This window comes from Trichechus manatus, unplaced genomic scaffold (genome assembly GCF_000243295.1).
Source record: "Trichechus manatus latirostris isolate Lorelei unplaced genomic scaffold, TriManLat1.0 scaffold00008, whole genome shotgun sequence".
NCBI classification, from domain to species: Eukaryota; Metazoa; Chordata; class Mammalia; order Sirenia; family Trichechidae; genus Trichechus; species Trichechus manatus.
In genome coordinates this window covers 5,897,450-5,918,217 of record NW_004443944.1, presented here as the reverse complement: position 1 = coordinate 5,918,217, position 20,768 = coordinate 5,897,450, and the positions used below count along the sequence as shown (strand labels likewise).

The following is a 20,768-nucleotide window of genomic DNA, read 5'->3' as shown; positions in this document are numbered from 1 at the left end:
ACACACTCCACACGTCTGCGCCTGGGTGCAGGTGCGCCACACACACACGCTCCACACGTCTGCGCCTGGGCTGGAGAAGGCGCGGTGATCATGCTCCGGGCCTCAAAACAAGCCCTCGGCAATGTGGGGACATTTATGGCTATTAGCGTTAACTGTTTCAACCAGACGCCCAGCACAGAGCATCCGATCTCCACTTGAGAAGCCTCAATTAGGAAAACCAGGGCTTGCGTCTGTTGCCTTTCACATAAAGATGTGATGTTCCTGAACCCCCAGGTCATTTGGGTGGGTCCACAGCTCGAGGAGAGGTGCCCTGCTCCCCCACTTATAAAGCAGGATGGCTGCCTTCTCCACCACCACACACACGCACCCATACGCACACACACCTGTGTACACACACATGCAGTATAAGTCCATCTCTGCACAAACACGTAAAGGTCTCACTCACCAAGCCCCAAGGCTGTACATTCTTTCAGTGCACAGTACCGCTGTTTGATAATTCCCCTGGAGTAACAGTTACATATTTCACACACCCTTCTATAAATACACTGGATGTTCCCATGCCTCCAACCTCGCGAAACACACGCACGTTCACACGTGGACATGCACATACACACACACACACCATACGCCTGGCATCCTGCTTCCTACTGATTACATTCAGTAGGCCCCACACCTCATGAAGATGTTCATAGCTTCTAGCTCGCTCCCCACTGGGCCCAGGACAGGCCCCCCACCCCCCGCCCAGGGCAGGACACCCTCCCAGTGGCCCGAGCAACAGTTCTAGCCATGGCTGGCTCGCAAATACCCTCTGAGCCATTTATTTCTGAATCTTTTGGGGTCACAGCTCTCTCTGACCAAATAATGTGTGCACATACATGCCAGATTTTACATGCCTCATATCTCAGAGGGCAGAACCCTCTGAAACTCATCCCCCATGCTTCTCTAGCTCGTAGGTTCCCAGCCATCCTCTAAGCCCACGTCAAATGTCACCCACTCTGTGAGGTCCTCTCCCAGACAACTATCCCCTCTGCTCCCAGAGACCACCAGCTTGCTGCCCTGCGCCTCCAGGGCATGTCACGACCTCCCCTGTCGCAGCCCTGCCCACCCCCTCCTGCGGGTAGTCGTGCCTCCCTGGTCAGTGGTCTTGGTCCCCAGCACTGAACCTGGGGTGGCCTTGGAGGTCTGCGCATTTTAGAGACGTGCTTTCCAAAACCAGATTTTGTCTGTAGCTCTTAGAAGTGGCCCGTTACACGAGCTCGCCCCTTCAGCAAACACGGACCTCATTTCCTTTATAAATTTAAGGGCAAAGATTAATCGGAGGGTGAGCTGGATTTTCACATCTCCTTCCCAAAGGCTTCCCGAAGCTCTGCCCGCTAACGGCAGTATGTGTTGTTTTTCCCATCTCTCAGGCTCAGGGAAGAATACAAATATAGCACTGCTTAGAGAAAGAGAAGAGTCGTGATAATGGAGACGGACTGTAAGGTCTGAACGCAGATCAGACACTCGGTGGGAGCACTAGTCAGAAAATGGAAAGCACCCAAAGGAGAAGCTGTACTTTTCCTTCTGTACCCAGACAAAAGCCTTCAAGTTTAGCTAAGGGCTGAGCTACCAGGGTCCAAAAGGAGCCCCATCCTGGGCCACTCATAACTACAAACGGCGTGGTAACGGGGGGATGACGCACCGGTGTACAGAGAGCTAGTGACGCGTCCACTGCGGCAGAGATGCCGGGGACTCTCCACCTCTGCCTGGGGGCGCAGGTCCTCCAGGTGTGGTGAGACCGCACAGGTTGTCCCCTCTGGAGACCAGCACAGTCGAAACAGCCACATGGGCCCACACATGAGCATAACCCACACGCACACCTGGGCAAGCAGGGGTGGCAGCGGGCCACACACAGCACAGAGAGCAGCCCGTTAGCTCTTCAGTCGCAAAGGGCGACGTTTACCTTGGACATCTGGGTCGTTCACCATGTGCTCCTGCAAGCTATCGAGGACTCTCTGAATCTCGCTACTGGGCACACAGCTGTTATGCGCCATTTCGGAGCTGCAGCGGACGTCTTCCTGCTGCCCAGCCTTGCCCAGGAGCAGTTCCAAGTCCTTGCTTATGTCAGGGAGAGGGGTTCGCCAGTACAGGAAGTTACCGAATCCGTCCTGGGGACTGCCCGGGTGGGCTGAAGAGTCCGGTCCCGAGTGGCCGTTGGTGAGGCGGTCATCCACACCAGGGACCTTCGAGAAGGCGCTGGGCCCCGGGCACAGCCTGGCCAACCCGTCTCCCGCCACGGCAGAGCCTTCTGCGGGGTGTTGCGTTGGGCCAGCAGAGTGACCCACGTGCAGGGAGTGGCTGCTCTCCATGGACGTCCCTTCCAGCGGTACGTCTGGCTCTGTCTGCACAGGCTTTCTTGAACTAGGTTGAATTGGGAGAGGCAAACTTTGAGCACTGTGTAACCGACTGGGAATATCCTGGGAAAAGCTTGGGATCCACATCCTGGAAACCCGGGGCCTCCTCCTCCACCCAGCCACCCGACCCACCTGGCGTCTCCTAGTGCCAGCAGGAGACGGCCCCCTTTGCCCCTCAGGGGTACTGGGTGCACTAAAGCACCATGCGAAGGCTCAGCCGATCCCTCCACTATGCGGCCACCCAGGGGCAGCGTGAGCCCCGTCCTCCGCAGACGCACCCCCAGGTGCAAGACCTACTGCTCACCAGGACCTCCACCAGGGGGCAGGCATTAGGAAACAGAAGGTGCTGAACCGCCTACATGCGGGCTACTTGTCAGCTACCTGGGAAGCCTCCATGAAGGAAATGCTGCATGTGGGCCTGACACAGAGCCACAACTCAGTGCGTTCTGATGCGGGAAGGATGGACTCGTCTTAAAAAGGGTTTGTATCATCCGAGCTGTGAAACCACCCACTGCTACTCTCCTGCCTAAGAGTAACAATGGAGGGACGCCCAGTACAGTACCTCCAACGATGATACACACCCATCATCCTCAGAGGGAAGGGATGGAAACTCCAACATCAGACACCACAGAAAAACACAGAGTGGGACCTACTGAAGGCAGGTCAGGACTGTCACCGATACGTGCAAAGAATAGCCTACGTCACAGAAGTATGTCTGGGAGACTTGCCATCTTTCCCGATGTAAATTATCAAAAGAACTTGATTAATCAAAAAGTAAGAGAAAATTTTCTTTACAGGTTATTTAATCACTAGTCTCAATGAATATTTTATCTAAATTTAGGAGATGCAGTAGCTTCATTATTTATAAGCCAGTAGTCATGTCTCAAAATCATTATTGCAATTACTTTTTGCTTCTTTACATAATTAAAGCTCTAATATTCCATCTTGCCCAGAAGGTCACTGTTTCTAAAACGCAAGACGAGATAATTGCTAGAGTTTCAGGTGGACGCTTGAGGTGCAGCGGGGGTCCAGGTGCCGACCCTGGCGGGAGCTTACCGGGCTGACAAAGAGTTAGCACAGTTGCCTGGGTGGGGAGAACGGGAGTCTCGGTCCGGGGCTGGAGGTCGGATGCTCAGGGTCCCATCTTCTCGGATATACAGGCCAGCCCAGGAGGGGTTTGCAAAGGTGGAAATGAAGGGGCCCAGGGACTGGAAGGCAGCCTGGCGCACCTAAAACCAGAGGGAATGGCAGGTGAGCGCCGCGACGGCCCGAATGAGGCGTTGGAGCAGCTCTCCTACTTCCCGGGTCATCTCCCGGACTTGAACAGCAATAAGGGGGCGCTTGGCCCCGCTGTATGTTTCTGATGCTTCCAGAATATTAGTTCCCCATCCAGTAACACAGGCGTGATAAAGTGTTTGAACAGACCTTATTGACCATGACTACGTATGTCCATGAGAGTAACAGAAAAGGCAACAATTCACAATTGTGGTTCTTTCCTTCTGAATTCGAACTTTCATGATCCCCATGCACTAAAAATGTTAAGGTCCATGGCACTTTCTTAATATCCACGAAAGTGTTTGAGATTTTTAGGAGCCCTAATCCTATACCAGGAGCCCTGGTGGTGCAGTGGTTAAAGCGCTTGGCTCCTAACCGAAAGGCTGGTAGTTCAAACCCACCAGCCACTCTGCAGGAAAAAGATGTGGCAGTCTGCCTCCGTAAAAACTACAACCTTGGAAACTCTATGGGACAGTCTTCTCTGTCCTACAGGGTCACTATGAGTCAGAATCGACTCAACGGCAACGGGTCTGGTTTGGTTTAGATGTACATTAAACCAGAAGGACCCCTGGTGGCACAGTGGTTAAGGGCTCGGCTGCTAACCGAAAGGTCAGCAGTTTGAGCCCACCAGCCCCTCTTCAGGAAAAAGAGGTGGCAGTCTACTTCTGTAAAGATTACAGCCTTGGAAACCCTATGGGACAGTTCTACTCTGTGCTACAGGGTTGCTATGAGTCAGAATGGACTTGATGCCAACGGGGTTAATCCTACACCTGATGATGCCAATCTGTTACTGCAAGCACCAAGTCCATGGGCACACACGCAGAGGCCCAGGTGAGGCCTGTGAGCTAGCCGTGGACTCACAGGTACAATGCACAGAGCCGAGTGCTGACTTACCCATCGACAGGGATCACTGATGAGCCTGATAAAGAGCGGCGACAGCTTGGCCCTGCGGACCTCAGGCGACGTGGTACAGGACACAGCCATGAAGCACTCCGCACAGGCTTTTCGCATCCCCCAAACATTATCTGAGCAGAGCTCAAAAAACTTTGGGATCTACCAAAGCAAATAGAATAGTGCTACTCAAGATCAGAGCCACAACAGATGGATCCAGGTAGAACAGGAGAAAAACGTGGAGCAGAACTCAAATTCTTAAAAAATTCAGACTTACTGGACAGGTTGAGACTGAAGGGCTCTCCAAGACTATTGCCCTGAGATCCTCTTTAATCCCTGGGCCAAAACTATCCTGAGGTCACCTTTTAGCTAAGTAACAGATTGGCTCATGAAATAAAGAATATCACCTGTGGTACTACGCCCCTTTACAAAAGCATCTATATGAGACCGAACCATCAAAAATTATTTTAAAACAAAAATGAGAAGGTAAGGGGGCAGGGAAACTAGATTAAGGGAAACAAGAACAACCAGAATGGAAATGAGAATGTTCACACATTGTGAAGAATGTAACCAATGTCATTGAATAGTTTGTGCAGAAATTGTTGAATGGGAACCTAAACTGCTATGTAAACCTTCACCACAATAAAGTATTACTTAAAAAAAAATAATAATAATAATAATGCTACACAAAACTGGTTACCCTGAGCAAGGGCAGGGCCTATTCTAATGATGGAGTTCAGGCATATCCATAAATTAATGACAAAGAAGGGGAAATATATTGGTCTAAAAGGAATCATTTGAAACAAGTAGAAATCAAGGTAAGTCGAAGAGATAAACATTTCCTTTACTTCTTACTTTTAGTAAATAACTTGGTTAAACTTAATAGGATAATAGAGAAAAACCCAAAAAAAGGCAGAATGACTGATCACTATTATGTGAAGTGTAGAGAAAAACTTTAAAATTTAGTGTCCCCACCAGCTCCCCCATTCAGGGTATTGCTGTCTTTGACTAGAGGATTTCACAAGTCTGTAGTGACTGAAGGTAAGTGGTTATAAACTGGGAGTAACATAAACAATTCCTAGCTACAGAAATGCAAATTGTTTTCACCTGGTGAAACGGATGAGCACCCTGGGTATGGACCCGTTTTGAATCCATTTGTGAACCCATTTCAGTTTTCCTTGGTCTGACTAGAAATGTGTGGGACACTCACTTCTCCATTAAACCAGCTGTAATATCTTACTGGTTCTCTCATCAATAAATGAGTGAAATAAAGTCTTTGGCACGAGTCATTTTATATCTGTATGCAAGTCACGATTATATCCTCTTCTAAAATTTATTCTTTAATAAGAGTTTTGTTTTTAACATCCTAACAAAAAATAAGTAGAATAGAATGCTTCACACGTGGAAATAGTATGTGAGCATGAAAATGTCCGTCCACAGAGAGATCAGCATGTTGGCCCCTGCTGTTCTTCATTAACCAGAAGACAACACTCACCATATATTCGAAGCGACAGCCCGTTAAAAATTGTTATTGGGTTTGAACTAGCCTGACATGGCTTATGCTTAAAATAAAATGAGCTTCTGAACATAACCTTAAAAATTAACTTGAAGATTATACTTTCTGAGGTTAACTTCCAACCAACAAGCAGTGTATCCTCTCAAACAAAAGTTATAAATGTTTATGCAGCTCTCTAGGACTGGGCTAGACACTGGGGATGCAAAGATGAAAACAATGGGGTCCTGTCCTGAGGAAGACCTCAAGTTAGCAAGACTGTAACAAAATGTGATAAGGGACGTTCAAGTATTCGGACCAACACGCAATGGGAATGCTGAAGAGAGAGAATTTAATTCTCCCTGGCACAGCAGGCAGGAGAGTCTTGTCAAGAAAAAAACTTGGCAGAGGTATACTGAAGCTGGGTTTGAAGTGTGGGAGGGTCCCGCCAGGTAGGGGTCCATTGGGGGAGAGGGCAGGAATGAGCAGGGTTACTCCAGGGGGCTGAAAAGCTAGCTGGTGTGGCTAGAGAAATGGTTTGTCCAAATCATAAGGGACCTTATTACAAATACAGATGTCCAGGCCCTACCCTGACCTGCTGACTTAGAATCTATAAGAATGGGGTCCCAGCCCTACCCATAACTCAGATGCACAGCCAGAGGTGAGACCAGACCAGGTAGGGTTCAGAACTGAGGAAGGTGACTGGAGGTGAGGCAGGGAAGGGAGCTGAGAAGGAACCTGCGTTCCCACTAAGGGTCTGGATTTTAACCTACAGACTGAGGAAAAATCCCAAAGGTTTTCAAGCCCTGGAGTGAGGTGGTGGAGTGGTGTTCCAGAAAGCCCAGTTGAGAGGGGCTAGGGAGGGCAGCTTGACCCTGAAAAGAGACTCGTGGGGAGCGACCAGCGAGGGGCAGCAGCAAAGTCCACGGGGAGACCTTCCACTCCACAGACCAGCTGCCTAATGAAAAACGTGAACTTCAGGAGCCATGGAATTGGAATCGGACGAAGGCAAAATCAAGCTGGCATTCCAAAGCAACAGAATCATAAATGCAAAACTTTACTACTGATTTTGAAAGTGCGCTAATAGGTGAATCAGCAATTACAGTTGGCAAAACTTCACGTACCAAAAACTTCTCGGTGGCTTCTTGTCCAACGGCATGACAAATATCACCAAAATGGGTAGCACACACCTTAAAAAGGCAAAAGGCATACTCATTAGTCTCGGCTGTCTTTTTGTTTTAACAAATTGTGGAAACTAACGAGCAACTGCGTGACAGCGGTTACACCACTGACCAGCAGCCGGGCCGCTAACGAGCACTGGCCGTGCCATCGCCCACATGGCACGACGCCAGGTGCCTCTGGTGCATCAAAAACAGGAGATTTACAAGAGGGGAACCAGATTCCGGAGCCTTCTTGCTCCAAATTGATCTTGATACATAATGCATTTAGTTAGCAATAGGGCAAAAGAGACCTTAATGTTCTCTGGGCAGTAAACGAGATCAATCGTCTTGCCTCTGAATCATGATGAGACATCGTGGGGAGTCAGCCAGTTGAGCCGCAAGGAGCAAGGTGGAAGATGAGGCTGTGAAGGGAGAGACGGCCATGGCCTTCAAAGGAAGAACTCAACTCCGAGTGGCAAGTGACCAAAAGGGAAGCACTGGTGGGACTGCAAAGATAACAGAGGGCTCTGGGGCCAATCACCCTGCTAATGAGAGACTTCCAAGGTCAGGTGCTGAGGCAGCTAACAAGCCAGCAGTGGTCCCGTGACTCATGCAACAGGTTGACTCAGGCAGACTCTTCCCAACAGGTCTCTGTATTCCCCAGCACAGTGAAAACTGGCAACACTGTTCAGATATTTTCCTGACATAGTTTGCCCAGGCCACGTTGTTCCCTCCAGACTGGTTCTACTGAAGAAGTCCAGAAACTTTAGAGGAATTGATTTTTAATTTTTTTGTTTGTTTGTTTTAACTTAAGAGCTTTGAAGCTAGAGGGCTGTAGGGACCACAGTCTTGGGGAACATCTAGCTCAACTGGCATAACACAGTTTATAAAGAAAATGTTCTACATTCTACCTTGGTGAGTAGCATCTGGGGTCTTAAAAGCCTGTGAGTGACCATCTAAGATACTCCGCTGGTCTCACCCCTTCAGGAGCAAGGGAGAATGAAGAAAACAAGACACAAGGGAAAGATTAGTCCAAAGGACTAATGGACCACAACTACTATGACTTCCACCAGACTGAGTCCAGTACAACTAGATGGTGCCTGGATACCACCACTGACTGCTCTGACTGGGATCACAATAGAGCGTCCCAGACAGAACTGGAGAAAAATGTAGAACAAAATTCTAACTCACAAAAAAAGACCAGACTTACTGGCCTGACAGAGACTGAAGAAACCCCGAGAGTATGGCCCCCAGACACCCTTTGAGCTCAGTAATGAAGTCACTCCGGAGATTCACACTTCAGCCAAAGATTAGACAGGCCCATAAAACAAAATGAGACTAATGGGGCACAACAGCCCAGGGACAAGGACTAGAAGGCAGGAAGGGACAGGAAAGCCGGTAATAGGAAACCCCAGGTCGAGAAGGGAGAGTGTTGACATGCCGTGGGGTTGTTAACCAGTATCATAAAACAATATGTGTACTATTTAATGAGAAACTATTTGTTCTGTAAACCTTCATCTAAAGTACAATTGTAAAAAAAAAAAAAGAGTTTTGAAGCCGTATGTTCCAACCTTCCGAACTTGAAAGAGCTTCCCGTCACCACACAGTTCACAGAATCGGGGGAGAAGCAGGCGTACAACTGTGCTCTTGCTCAGCATTGAAGCCATTTTACAGATGATCTAAAATAATAAGAAAATGAGAATCATTTGAAAGTATATGAGTCTCAGGTAACACTAATAAGGTATACTCAAAAAGGAAACATTCAACATATTGTCAAAATATGCAAGAAGTACAAATACAGAACACCTTCTTTTAAGTTTTTTGTTAAGTTACATAATCAATGCAAGGCCAAACATTTTTCAGCTTTTACTCAGATAAGGGTTTTCGTGATGCTCAAGAGTCACTGCTTGCCAGGCACCCACCGTGGGCCCAGTACATAAAGGAACAATTGGCATGCATTAGCTGATTCTACCTTCCCAAGAACCTCACGACATGTGTATTATCTATCTTCATTTTTCCAGATGAGGAATCTCAGGCTCAAAGAGGTTGAGTAATGTGACCAAAAACAAATAGTGCTAAAGTGGGACATGCAGTAAGAGCAAAGAAGGGTGTACTGGACTACCCCTTAAACAAATACCAATTATACATGTTGGCAAAGTCTAAACAATGATTTGTGGGCACTAGAGAGGATTTGGAGCCCTGGTGGTGCAGTGGTTAAGAGCTGGGCTGCTAATCAAAAGGTTGGCAGTTCGAATCCACCAGCTGCTTCTTGGAAATCCTATGCGGCAGTTCTACTCTGTCCTATAGGGTTGCTATGAGTCAGAATAGACTCGACGGCACCTAACAATAATAAACCAAAAGAAGGTAGGAAAAAAGGAACAGAGGAACAAAAACAGATGAGACAAATGGAAAACAAACAGCAAAATGGCAGAAATAAATCCAAGCTTATCAACGATTACATGAAATATAAATGGACTAAACACGCAATTAAAAAGGCAGAAACTGTCAGTCTGGATATGAAAGCAAGACCCAACTATATGCTGACATAAGCAGAAACATTTTAAATGTAAGGAAATATAGGCTGAAAATAAAGGATGCAAACAAATACACTAAACAAACAATAAGCATTAAGAACACTGGAGTGGTTAATACTAAAGTAGACTAAGATATTTATGCTACTATGAGAGATAAGAAGATGTTTCTTAATCATAAAAGGGTCAATACATCATGTTATTCTTGTTGTTGTTATGTGTCATCGAGTTGTTTCCAACTCAGTGACCCTACATAAAACAGAACGAAACACTGCCCACTCCTGTTATGCTTGAGCCCACTGTTGCAGTCACTGTGTCAATCCATCTCACTGAGGGTCTTCCTCTTTTTTGCCAACCCTCTACTTTACCAAGCATGAGGTCCTTCTCCAGGGAGTGGTCCCTCCTGATAACATGTCCAAAGTACGTGAGATGAAGTCTTGTCATTCTTGCTTCTAAGGAGCATTCTGGCTGTGCTTCTTTCAAGATAGATTTGTTTGTTCTTTTGGCAGTCCATGGTATGTTCAATATTCTTCGCCAATACTATAATTCAAAGGCATCAATTCTTCTTCAGTCTTCCTTGTTCACTGCCCAGCTTTCACATGCATATAGGGCGACTGAAAATAACATGGCTTGGGGTCAGGGGTACCTGAGTCCTCAAAGTGACATCATTGCTTTTCAACACTTTAAAGAGGCCTCTGCAGCGATTTGCCCGATGCAATACATTGTTTGATTTCTTGACTGCTGCTTCCATGGGCACTGATTGTGGATCCAAGTAAAATGAAATCCTTGACTACTTCAGTATTTTCCCCGTTTATCATGATATTGCTTATTGGTCCAGTTGTGAGGAATTTTCTTTAAGTTGAGATGTAATCCATACTGAAGGCTGTGGTCTTTGATCTTCATCAGTAAGTGCTTCAAGTCCTCTTCACTTTCAGCAAGCAAGGTTGTGTCATCTGCATATTGCAGGTTGTTAGTGAGTCTTCCTCCAATCCTGATGCTGAGTTCCTCTTCATGTAGTCCAGCTTCTTCCAATTATTTGCTCAGCATACAAACTGAATAAGTACGGTGAAAGGATACAACCCTGACGCACACCTTTCCTGACTTTCAATCATGCAGTATCCCCTTGTTCTGTTCAAAAGACTGCCTCTTGGTCTGTGTACAGGCTCCTCATGAGCACAATTAAGCATTCTGGAATTCCTATTCTTCGCAATGTTATTCATAATTTGTTTTGAGCCACGTAGTCAAATGCCTTTCATAGTCAATAAAACACAGGTAAACATCTTCCTGGTATTCTCTGCTTTTAGCCAAGATAGATCTGACATCAGCAATGATATCCCTTGTTCCACATCCTCTTCTGAATCTAGCTTGAATTTCTGGCAGTTCCCTGTCGGTGTACTGCTGCAACCACTTTTAAATGATGTTCACCGAAATTTTCCTTGTGTGTGTTATTAATGATTACTACTCAATAATTACCCCATTCTCTTGGATCACCTTGCTTTCTGCTGAGGTGCAATCCATACTGAAGGCGGTAGTCTTTGATCTCTTCCAGTCCATTGGCAGGCTACTGTCCTCCAAATTTCTTGGCAGAGACAAGTGAGCACCTCCAGCACTGCATCCATTTGTTGAAACATCTCAACTGGTATTTCATCAATTCCTGGAGCATACATCATGAAGATATAAAAATTAAATTTGTAGCTTTAAACACTGTGATGCGTTGGGTCACTTTTGTGTGGCTTTCTCACCGTGGTCTTGTAATTCCCACCCAAGTGATTGGGTGGGGCTGTGCAAATAAGCTAATTGTAGCCCACCAAGGGGATTGGTCAGTTTTGCCATCTGCTAGGCGTAAAAGAAAGCCAGTTCTAGAGCAGGAGGAGGATCTCATCACCACCAAGGAAGAAAAGCCAGAAGTGGAGTGCGTCCTCTGGACCTGGGATCCCGGCGCTGAAACCCTCCTAGACCCAGGCGACAGAGAGCTCTAACACCAAAGATGGCAAGACAGGGTGCTGCTTGGCACCTAGTGGAGCTAGCTTCGCTGATCCATGGAGCTAGAGCTGAGCATTTTCAGGTCGAAGCGTACAGGCAGTGTAGGGTACCTCGGGGTACTTATTAGAAGAGCTAAAAGAGCTTTGTGACACTTGCCCGAGCAAGCAAAGCTGAGGGCCAGAAAGAGGCATGCCTGTGAGCATGGCTGAGAAGAGGCTGTCCTGATGGAAGAACTGTATCCTGAGCATTACTGAACCTGAACTGTAACCTATTACTTCCCCAATAGCCCATAATCATGAGTATTGTCTGTGAGTTCTGTGGGGCCATTGCAATGAATTACTGAACTCAGCAAAGAAGCAGAGTGCCATGGGAGGGACAGTTGGTGTCAGAATTGGTGAAGATGGCAGAGAGAAGAGGCATGTCTGATCTCCACCTCATAGGAATCAGCCTTGGGCTGTCAATCTTCATTCTCCTTCCCCCTTGTGAAGCTGAAGGTCAGATGTAGCCCTGCCATGCCATTTTTACAAACGCTTATGTGTTTAAAGACAAGAAAGCAGGCTTAAAATTACAAGTTTCCATCTTAAGAAGCTAGAAATATACAAGCAAATTGAACTCAAGTAAGTAGAAGGAAGGAAATAATAAAGAGTGCAAATCAATGAAAACGGAAACAAAATAAGAAAATCAACAAAGCAAAAAACTGGTTCTTTAAAAACATTAATAAAATTGACAAACCCCTAGCAAGACCGATCAAGAAAGAAAAAGAGAAAACACAAATTGCCAATATCATAAAAGAAAAGAGCTAACACTACAGATCCTATAAACATTAAAAGGATGATAAGGGAATATTACAAACAACTTTATCTCAATAAATTTGACAACTCAGATGAAATTGATAAATTCTCTAAAAAATATGACTTTACCAAAATGACATAGACAAAATAACAAATCTGAATAGCCCTATATCTGAATTAAATCTGTTATCAAAAACCATCTCACAGAGAAAATTCTAGGACCAGAGGTTTTACTGGTAAATTCTAACAAATATTAAGGGAAAAATAACAGCAATCTTAAAATCTTTCAGAAAATAGAACGGGAGGGAATACTTCCCAACTCATTTCTTGAGGCCAGTATAACCCTGATTCCAAAACCTGACAAAGACATAATAGAAAAGAAAATTGCCTACAATAGAGCTCTTGAATATAGATGTAAAAATTCTATACAAAATGTTAGCAAATAGTGGAGACAGGCACACTCCTCTGCACAGCAGAATGCCAGCTAGAATCATCAGGGGTTGCTAAAGCTAGCAGGTGGAAGTCTGATGAAGAAGAGCATGCTCACAGAGTCTCAGAATAACCCCTCCAGCAAAACCAAGGGGGAGAAATAGGAACGGCAGACGGGGGCCGAGCCATCCAAGTCAACATCCCCAAGTCTGGGACAACCTGAAGTCTTGTGATTCCTGACAAGATGCACTGAGAACACAGACCACTTGCGGGGTGTTCTTGCCAGAAAAACACAGCGTGAATTTAACCATGAGGAAATGTCAGACAAGCCCAAACTGGAAGACGTTCTACAAATGGACCGGACACGCAGACTGGCCTGGACTCTTCAAAAATGTTAATGTTCTGATTCAAAGAAAGAGTCAGGAAGTATTCCAGATAAAAGGAGACTGAAGAGACGTGACAACTGAATGCAATGCCTGATGCCAGACTGAATCCTGGACTGGGTGAAAAAACATTTGTCAGGAACGTTCTTGGGACAACTGACAACATTCGAATATGGGCTGTGGATGAGATACCAATATTGCATCCATATTAAATTTCCGGATTTCGATCACTGTTCTATGGCTGTGTAAGAGAGACTCTCCTTTAGGAAATACACACGGAAGTATTTAGGAATAAAGAATCACAATATCTCCAACTTACTCTCACATGGTTCAGGAAAAAATGTGTGTGTGCGCGCGTGTGTGTGTGTGTGTGTGTGTGTGTGTGTGTGTAGACAGACAGAAAGAATATGATAAAACAAATGGAACAAAATGGAAACTACTGGAGAAGTTGGGTAAACAGTTTACAAGAGTTCATTTTATTATTCTTGCAACTTACCTGTGAGTTTAAAATTAAAATAAAAAGTTACTAAAAAAAAAATTTATAAAGAATTCTTCCATTCCCTCACCTCCACCCAAAAAAAAAAAAAAGGGAAGGAAGGGAGGGAGAGAGAGGGAAGGAAGGAGGGAGGAAGAGATGGAAAGAGAGAGGAAGGGAGCGAGGGGCGGGAGGACAGAAGACAAGGCAGTTCTGGCCTTTGCTAAGGTCCGTGCCCTTGCCACTAAGCGGCACCACCTTTTCACAGCAGAAAAGGACCTGGGTTAACAACCTATCCACTATACTACTCGGAACTGCACACGAGCAGAAAAGAGAGGAAGAAAGCTGGGGGGTGGGGGGGGACGGTCCCCGTGGCAGAGACACGGAAAGGCTGTGTCTTCAGGACTGATGGGACCCCTCTTTCTGGTCCGATCCTCCGCAGAGGTGTGCGAAGTGACGGCCACAATGAACAGGGACGATGGGAGGCTTCCATAGCCAGGGTAACAGGCAACTAAAAAGTTCCCAGTGTTTCCACCTGCCACACCCACATGACCTTATTACTGCACAGTGTAAACCAAATCCAGAATCATCTGAAGTCTACACACCAAATGACAATCAATGACATCACGGCGGCCCTGGGAACCACTTGTATGGAATGACGATCTTCACTGAGTCCCTCCCAGTACATAACCCCAACGTTCTTCTTAAATACATGCACAATTAAAAATGAGCTTAAAAATAGGAATGATGGCAAAAAACAAGGAAGCCTTAACGGGAAAACGTGCTGGGAGAGAGAAACAGGCTTCTGGCAATGAGTTATAACCTCAGAATGCTAATGGCCTCCTTGCAGGTGAGGGGAGTTACAATTGGTCTCTGGTGGCTTGTTTATCCTGTCTGGGTATAATTACAAGATACAGCTCTCCCTGGTCCCACCGATTCAGTCATTCAACAACTAACATTTACTTAGGACTGACTCGGGGCCTGGCACTGTGCTGGGGGCCGATGATGCGAAGGCGATGTGGCCCCATGTGCAGGCAGGTCACCATCTTGAGGGAGAAATAAACAAAGGGACAGAACTTCACAACTCAGCTACTAAGTGAAAGAAGACAGGTCCTGAACCACGTCGCTGGCTCCACAAAGGAGGTAAATACACCCATCCACTCACATATGAAGCTAGCAGCTCTTCAAACCAGTTTGTTCTTGGTTCAAACCCCTGCTGAGAATTTGCATTTCTAACAAGTTCCCAGGAGGCGCTAATGCTGCTGGTTAGGGACCAATTCTGAGAACCACTAGTAGAGCAGCGGTTCTCAAAATTTATTATACATGAGAATCACCTGGGGATCTTGTTAAACTGTAGATTCTGATTCAGTATATCCGGGGGTGGAAATGCAAATTCTCAGCAGGGGTTAGGAACCACGTCCCCATACTCCAAAATGAAGCCAGGCTGCACAACTCTGTAAAATGCTTGGGGCCCATTGGGTGATTCTCCCAATCACATAGCCACTAGAGATGCTAGCATCAGAATCAACTGATTGTAACTTCTCCTGAGAGTGAAAAGTTGCATGAACAGACACACATGTTGCCCATGTGGGCATGCAGTTTCTTCTGGACTGAGAAGCAATTCCATCAAAGCGGCATGGGTTGGGTGTGTGAGTTTATGAACTTACAGATGCAGCAAAGTTCACACCACATGGCTGCAGAGAGAGCTGGACACAAGGGGCTCAGAGAGCAGCCCAACTGGCTTCTTTTCTCACCAACTACACTTCAAGTACTTACTGATGAAGACCAAAGACTACAGCCTTCACTATGGATTACACCTTAACAAAAAGAAAACAAAAGTCCTTACAACTGGATCAATAAACAACATCATATAAATGGAGAAAAGAGTGAAGTTGTCAAGGATTTCATTTTACTTGGATCCACAATCAACACCCATGGAAACAGCATTCAAGAAATCAAACGACATACTGCACTGTGCAAATCTGCTGCAAAAGACATCTTTAAAGTGTTATTCAAAAGCAAAAATCTCACTTTGAGGACTAAGGTGCACCTGCCCCCAAGCCATGGTATTTTCAATCGCCTCATATGCATTCGAAGGTAGGACAATGAATAAGGAAGACCGATGAAGAGTTGATGCCTTTGAATTATGGTGTTGGTGAAGAATATTGAATATACCATGAATTTCCAGAAGAACAAATAAGTCTGTCTTGGAAGAAGTACAGCCAGAATGCTCCTTAGAAGTGAGGATGGTGAGACTTCATCTTACGTACTTTGGACCTGTTATCAGCCGGGACCAGTCCCTGAATAAGGACATCACGTTTGGTAAAGCAGAGGGTCAGAGAAAAAGAGGAAGACCTTCAACAAGATGGACTGACACAGTGGCTGCAACAATGGGCTCAAACATAGCACCAAATGTGAGGATGGCGCAGGACGACGCCCTATTTCATTCTGTTGTGTATAGGGTTTGCTGTGAGTGGCAGGTGACTTGATGGCACCTAACAACAACACTTCAAGCCTACAGCTCCCTGGACCATCTGCTAACAAATACACGTGGATGCCTGTAATATCTGGGATATCGCTCACAGACCAGCTACATCAGAACCCTGTGCTCGGGGGAGTTCTATCAAGTACACATATGGCCTTCTTATCCTCAAATAAGGAAACCCACTCTCCACCTATAGTCCCAATTCCTTGCTGAAGAGAAGACAACTCCATCTGTATACAACAGCTCCCAAGTACCAAAGGAACATCCCCTGCAAGGCCCCTTGGCCTCTAGGCTCCCAGGGAGGGAGGAAGGCAGAACAGCTTCTGAGTCAGATCAGAGTATACATGGGCCAGACTAGACACCCCAAATACTGCTCCCATCACAGCCCCCTGGGGAGAGAAGCAGGGCACCTTCAAGGACACCCCAGGGAACACAGATGTGTGCAGGGGAGGGTCTCAAGACCGCTCTTGTTCTCTGCAGTCACAGCTGAAAGCTTATACATTCAAGTAACGATACCAGCAACTCACTTGGAATGAAAAATGCAATTTATGTGAACTAATTTGTTCTGCAAGCGATTTGTGAAGATAGCTTTTTGAAGGCTTGTTATATTTTCCAAATATTTCTACTAAAAAAAAAAAAAGAAGAAGAAGAAGAATAGGGCTGACAAGAATGGAGTGTTTGGAAACAAAATCAAATAAAAAAATCAAGCAAAGATGTCGTCAGCGTTATTTTTCACGGTATTATCAGTCTTCAGGGATAAGATATTTGGTTGTCAGTCGTAACCAACTTCCAAACAAAAAAGAGGATCCAGCTGGCAAAGTTCACTGATCAACTGCCAAAAACCCCTACTAAACGATATTATCCAGGTTCATTTTGCAAAATAAATTTAATCTCTTGTAGGGAAACTTGAAATTTATAAAAGAACCCTGGAGAATTTGAATTTTAATAATCAATTATTCTTCAACCTGATTCATCTTATAAGCATATGGAATATGCAAAAAATTAAATTAGTTTAAAAAGCCAGATCTTTAATGCACAGTTGAGGAAAACGTTTACATAAATGAAGAGTAATTGCCAAATGTTCTGATGCCATAATACAATTTTTTAGCCCCGTGGTGAGTAATGCCTCTGCACTTTGAAAAACATGCCTTTCTCTGACACTGGTCTTTTCCAACCAAGAAAACAACTCCCTTCCGTATCTTTTACTATACTCACAATTAAGGCTTACGGTTTTTAAACCCTTTAGGTAAGGAGTTTTCCTAACAAGTTAGAATCATCCTGGAACTTTTTACTCCTATAACGCAAACAGGAGGGCCGGGCTGGACAGCGTCATTTACACTCGGGTCAATGGAGGAGACACAGCTAAAGAAAGCCAGACGCCCCCTGATGACACAGCACCTTGCCTTGAGTCACAAAGACAAAGGCCAGAGAACTAGGGGTACATGAAACGTAGTACAGAAAATCCAGCACTGGCTCAACAAGGGTTCTAGAAGCAAGTACAAAGTCTGGTTGTACAATTCGTTTCACTTTGGACATGGAATCTTATAAACCCAAGGATACAATACTACTTATTCAGTGTAGAAGACATTTAGCATTTATACGACTCCTTGAATTGTACATCTTTGACTGATAGGAGCACAAATACTTTAACACGGTACTTCTCAACGGCTGTAAACATTTTTGCCCTGTCTGCATTCTTCAAAACTCTTCTTCGTGTTTGCTTATACACTTAAGTCTTGTCGGAATCTATAAAGTAGACAGATACTCATGTCTATTAAAAAATTTTTTAATTGTCCAACTGCCACCTAGAAGCATCTGACAAAGCATGCTGGGTCCCTTACCCTGGGAAACGAGGCCCACGGCCCAGCAGGCTGCAGCACACAGCTCAGCACCCCCCGCCCACAGAAGTCTAAGCCAGCTGCCTCTGCTGTCTGTGCCCACAGCGCTCTGCTTTCCCAAGCTCTGCCTCGTAAAACAACTGGCAATATGAAGACAATCATTTCCAAAGCACAGCCAGAGTCGAGCTGCGAGCTTTCTTTGCCCGAGGCCCATCACCGGCTACCTTGTTTAGGGAAACAGCGCTGACCAAAACCTAAAGCAGGAGAGTCATCTGCAGGAAAGTCTCACGAAGGTGTTGGGAGCCGGCCCCTGACAGACTCACGTTCACGGCTTCCGCCTTGTATTCATCGTCACTGTCGGGGGCAGAGAGATCAAGCAGGATCGGACACACTTTGTTCTCAATGTCGTGCTGGAAAATTAGATCCTGTTCCAGAAGAATCAGCAGCACCTCCTGACTGGACTTTCTAACCTAGAAGGGAAAACAAGGTAAAGGGTGAGGCAGAAAAAGAGCAGATCTACTCTCAGGAGCAAGACCAGACTCCCTGTTGACCTCCCCTTGTGGACTGCTTGTGACCCACACGGGTCTTCTCGCGGTTCCTCATACTTCCCTCCTGAGGCCTCTAACTAGGCTGCTCCTCGGCCCAGGACGCCCTCGTTCCTTCTGCCTCACTGACTCCTACCCGCTCTTCTGCTCTCAGGCGAAGCGTCCCTTCCTTCCCTGAACCCCTCACCTGTCAGGTCAGGTCCCCATTCTACACTCTAACAGCACCCTGCACATTCCCTTCACGGTTCTTATCCCAGACTTCTCCATGTGAACGTGTGTGTGCGTGTACATGTGTATGAAATGTGTGTGTGCATGTCTGTATGTGTACATATGTGTATGTATATGCATGTTCTTGGTTCTGTGTGACCACGTAATTGCCACTGCTCCCCCGCTGCAGAGCAAAGCCCAGAGGTGGTACCAGGTCTGACCTCCTCTCCAGCACACCCCCAGGCCCTGGCGGCATCGGGCACAAAACTCTGCCTCCAATTAGTGTCTGGAATGAATGGATGGCTTAGTGCCTTTCCCCTCCGTAGGCACAAGGATTGTAAAACACCGCATCCTTCCCTTCCCACTTGGGAAACCATGGCGCACCACACCTGAACGTGTGCTATCTCAGGTGTGACAGAGGGCCATGGGGCAGGGCCCCAAAAAAGAGCCACCAGAAGGATGGGCCACCCCAGAGATGAAGACTCCTCCGCCCAGAGAAGTCCGAGGCCGAGCAGCTCTTCCCCTCTGTGGTGTGCATGGTCACGTGCAGAGAGCAGTTCGCCCCCGGGCATGGGGGGAGAGCGGGGGAGGGTTGGGGGGGGAGCAGGAGGGGGAGGGGGCAGCAGGGGAGGGCGGGGGGAACGGGCGAGGGCAGGGGGCGGCTAAGAGCCTGAGGAGACATTCCGGGGGAGATGAAAGCATGTGAAATTCCAACCGATAGAGCAAGTAATGAAATACTTGAGTCACCCGCGCGCAATGGCAAGGCAGGGAAATACCAGTGGGACCCAGCAGCGTGGGGATGGAGCCACAGATGATGAGGTGGCAGCAGGTTATAAAAGACAGCAGGGGTCACGTCCCCAGTCTGTGAGACTGATGTCGGGGAGGCCAACTTATTAAAGCTCCTGCCCAGGTGACAGGATGAAAATGGCACTTTAGAAAGCTCGTCTGGCAGCGGTGCTCAGAGTAATTGGAGGCAATGCGAGAGCGACGCGGAAAGGCCAGCGAGGCAGCGCGCCCAACAATCCAGGTGGGAGGGATGAGGCCTGGCCTGGCTGACGCTGCAGAGAGGAGCTGGCACCCCGGCGATAGTACTCAGGCACAATGACAGGACTCACAGCCAGCGAGAAGGAGCGAAAGCCCGCGCTGACACAGGTGTCGAGCAGTGACAGACCACTCGGCTCGGGCGGGAGCTGAGAATACGCAAAGACACAGGCAAGAGAAGAAAAAGCGCCAGCCGCAATCACTGCGCCACACCATCCCAGGTGGTGCCGAGGCTGTGGAGGGCGGCAGGATGGACAGGACGCGCCAGGTGGGGCGGAAAAGGCCCTGAGCAGGGGCACGGGGCCACGTGTCAGCAGACAGGAGCTTGCCAAGTGTGGAGGGCTGAATTATGGCCCCCCAAAAAAGTACGTTCTCATTAAATCCCTGGAACCTATGAATGCTCCCTTAATTGGGAAAAGGGTCTTTCCAGATGTAATGAGGAGTCTTGCGATGAGATCATCCTGGATTATGCAGGTGGGCCCTACATCCAAGGATAAGTGTCCTTGTAAGAGACAAAGAGGAGGCAGCCATTAAAGAAGCTGAGGAAGGCATCAGCCAGCAGAAGCTGGAAGAGGCAAGGAAGGATCCTCCCCTAGAGCCTTCAGAGAGCATGATCCTGCCCACACCTTGATGTCAGCCTCCCAGCCTTCAGAACAGAGAATGTATTTCTCTTCAGGCAGTACTAAGAAACGGACACATCAATCAAGAAAAAGAGACAGGAAGGTCTTCCAGGCTCAGAGAACAGCATGTTCAAAGGGAGAGGCACGTCTGGGCCAGACACCCTGGAGAAGCATCGGGCATTCCAGAGGTCGGGACTGAGGCAGACAGGGCTGAGGGGACAGACACCCT

At 46.9% G+C, this 20,768-nt stretch overlaps 1 protein-coding gene across 1 annotated transcript in view; it reads right to left on the bottom strand.

Moving 5' to 3' along the window:
* The window catches only part of LOC101340788 (serine/threonine-protein phosphatase 4 regulatory subunit 1-like), a 105,204-nt gene that overhangs the window by 14,131 nt on the left and 70,305 nt on the right, over positions 1-20,768 (bottom strand). Inside the window, exons 6-11 of the mRNA XM_023742687.1 lie at positions 18,450-18,596; positions 8,783-8,890; positions 7,176-7,241; positions 4,563-4,721; positions 3,450-3,622; positions 1,943-2,400 (exon numbers count right to left, since the gene is read on the bottom strand). Of these exons, the coding sequence (XP_023598455.1) occupies positions 1,943-2,400; positions 3,450-3,622; positions 4,563-4,721; positions 7,176-7,241; positions 8,783-8,890; positions 18,450-18,596 (1,111 nt within the window). The remainder of the gene's footprint in view (positions 1-1,942; positions 2,401-3,449; positions 3,623-4,562; positions 4,722-7,175; positions 7,242-8,782; positions 8,891-18,449; positions 18,597-20,768) is intronic.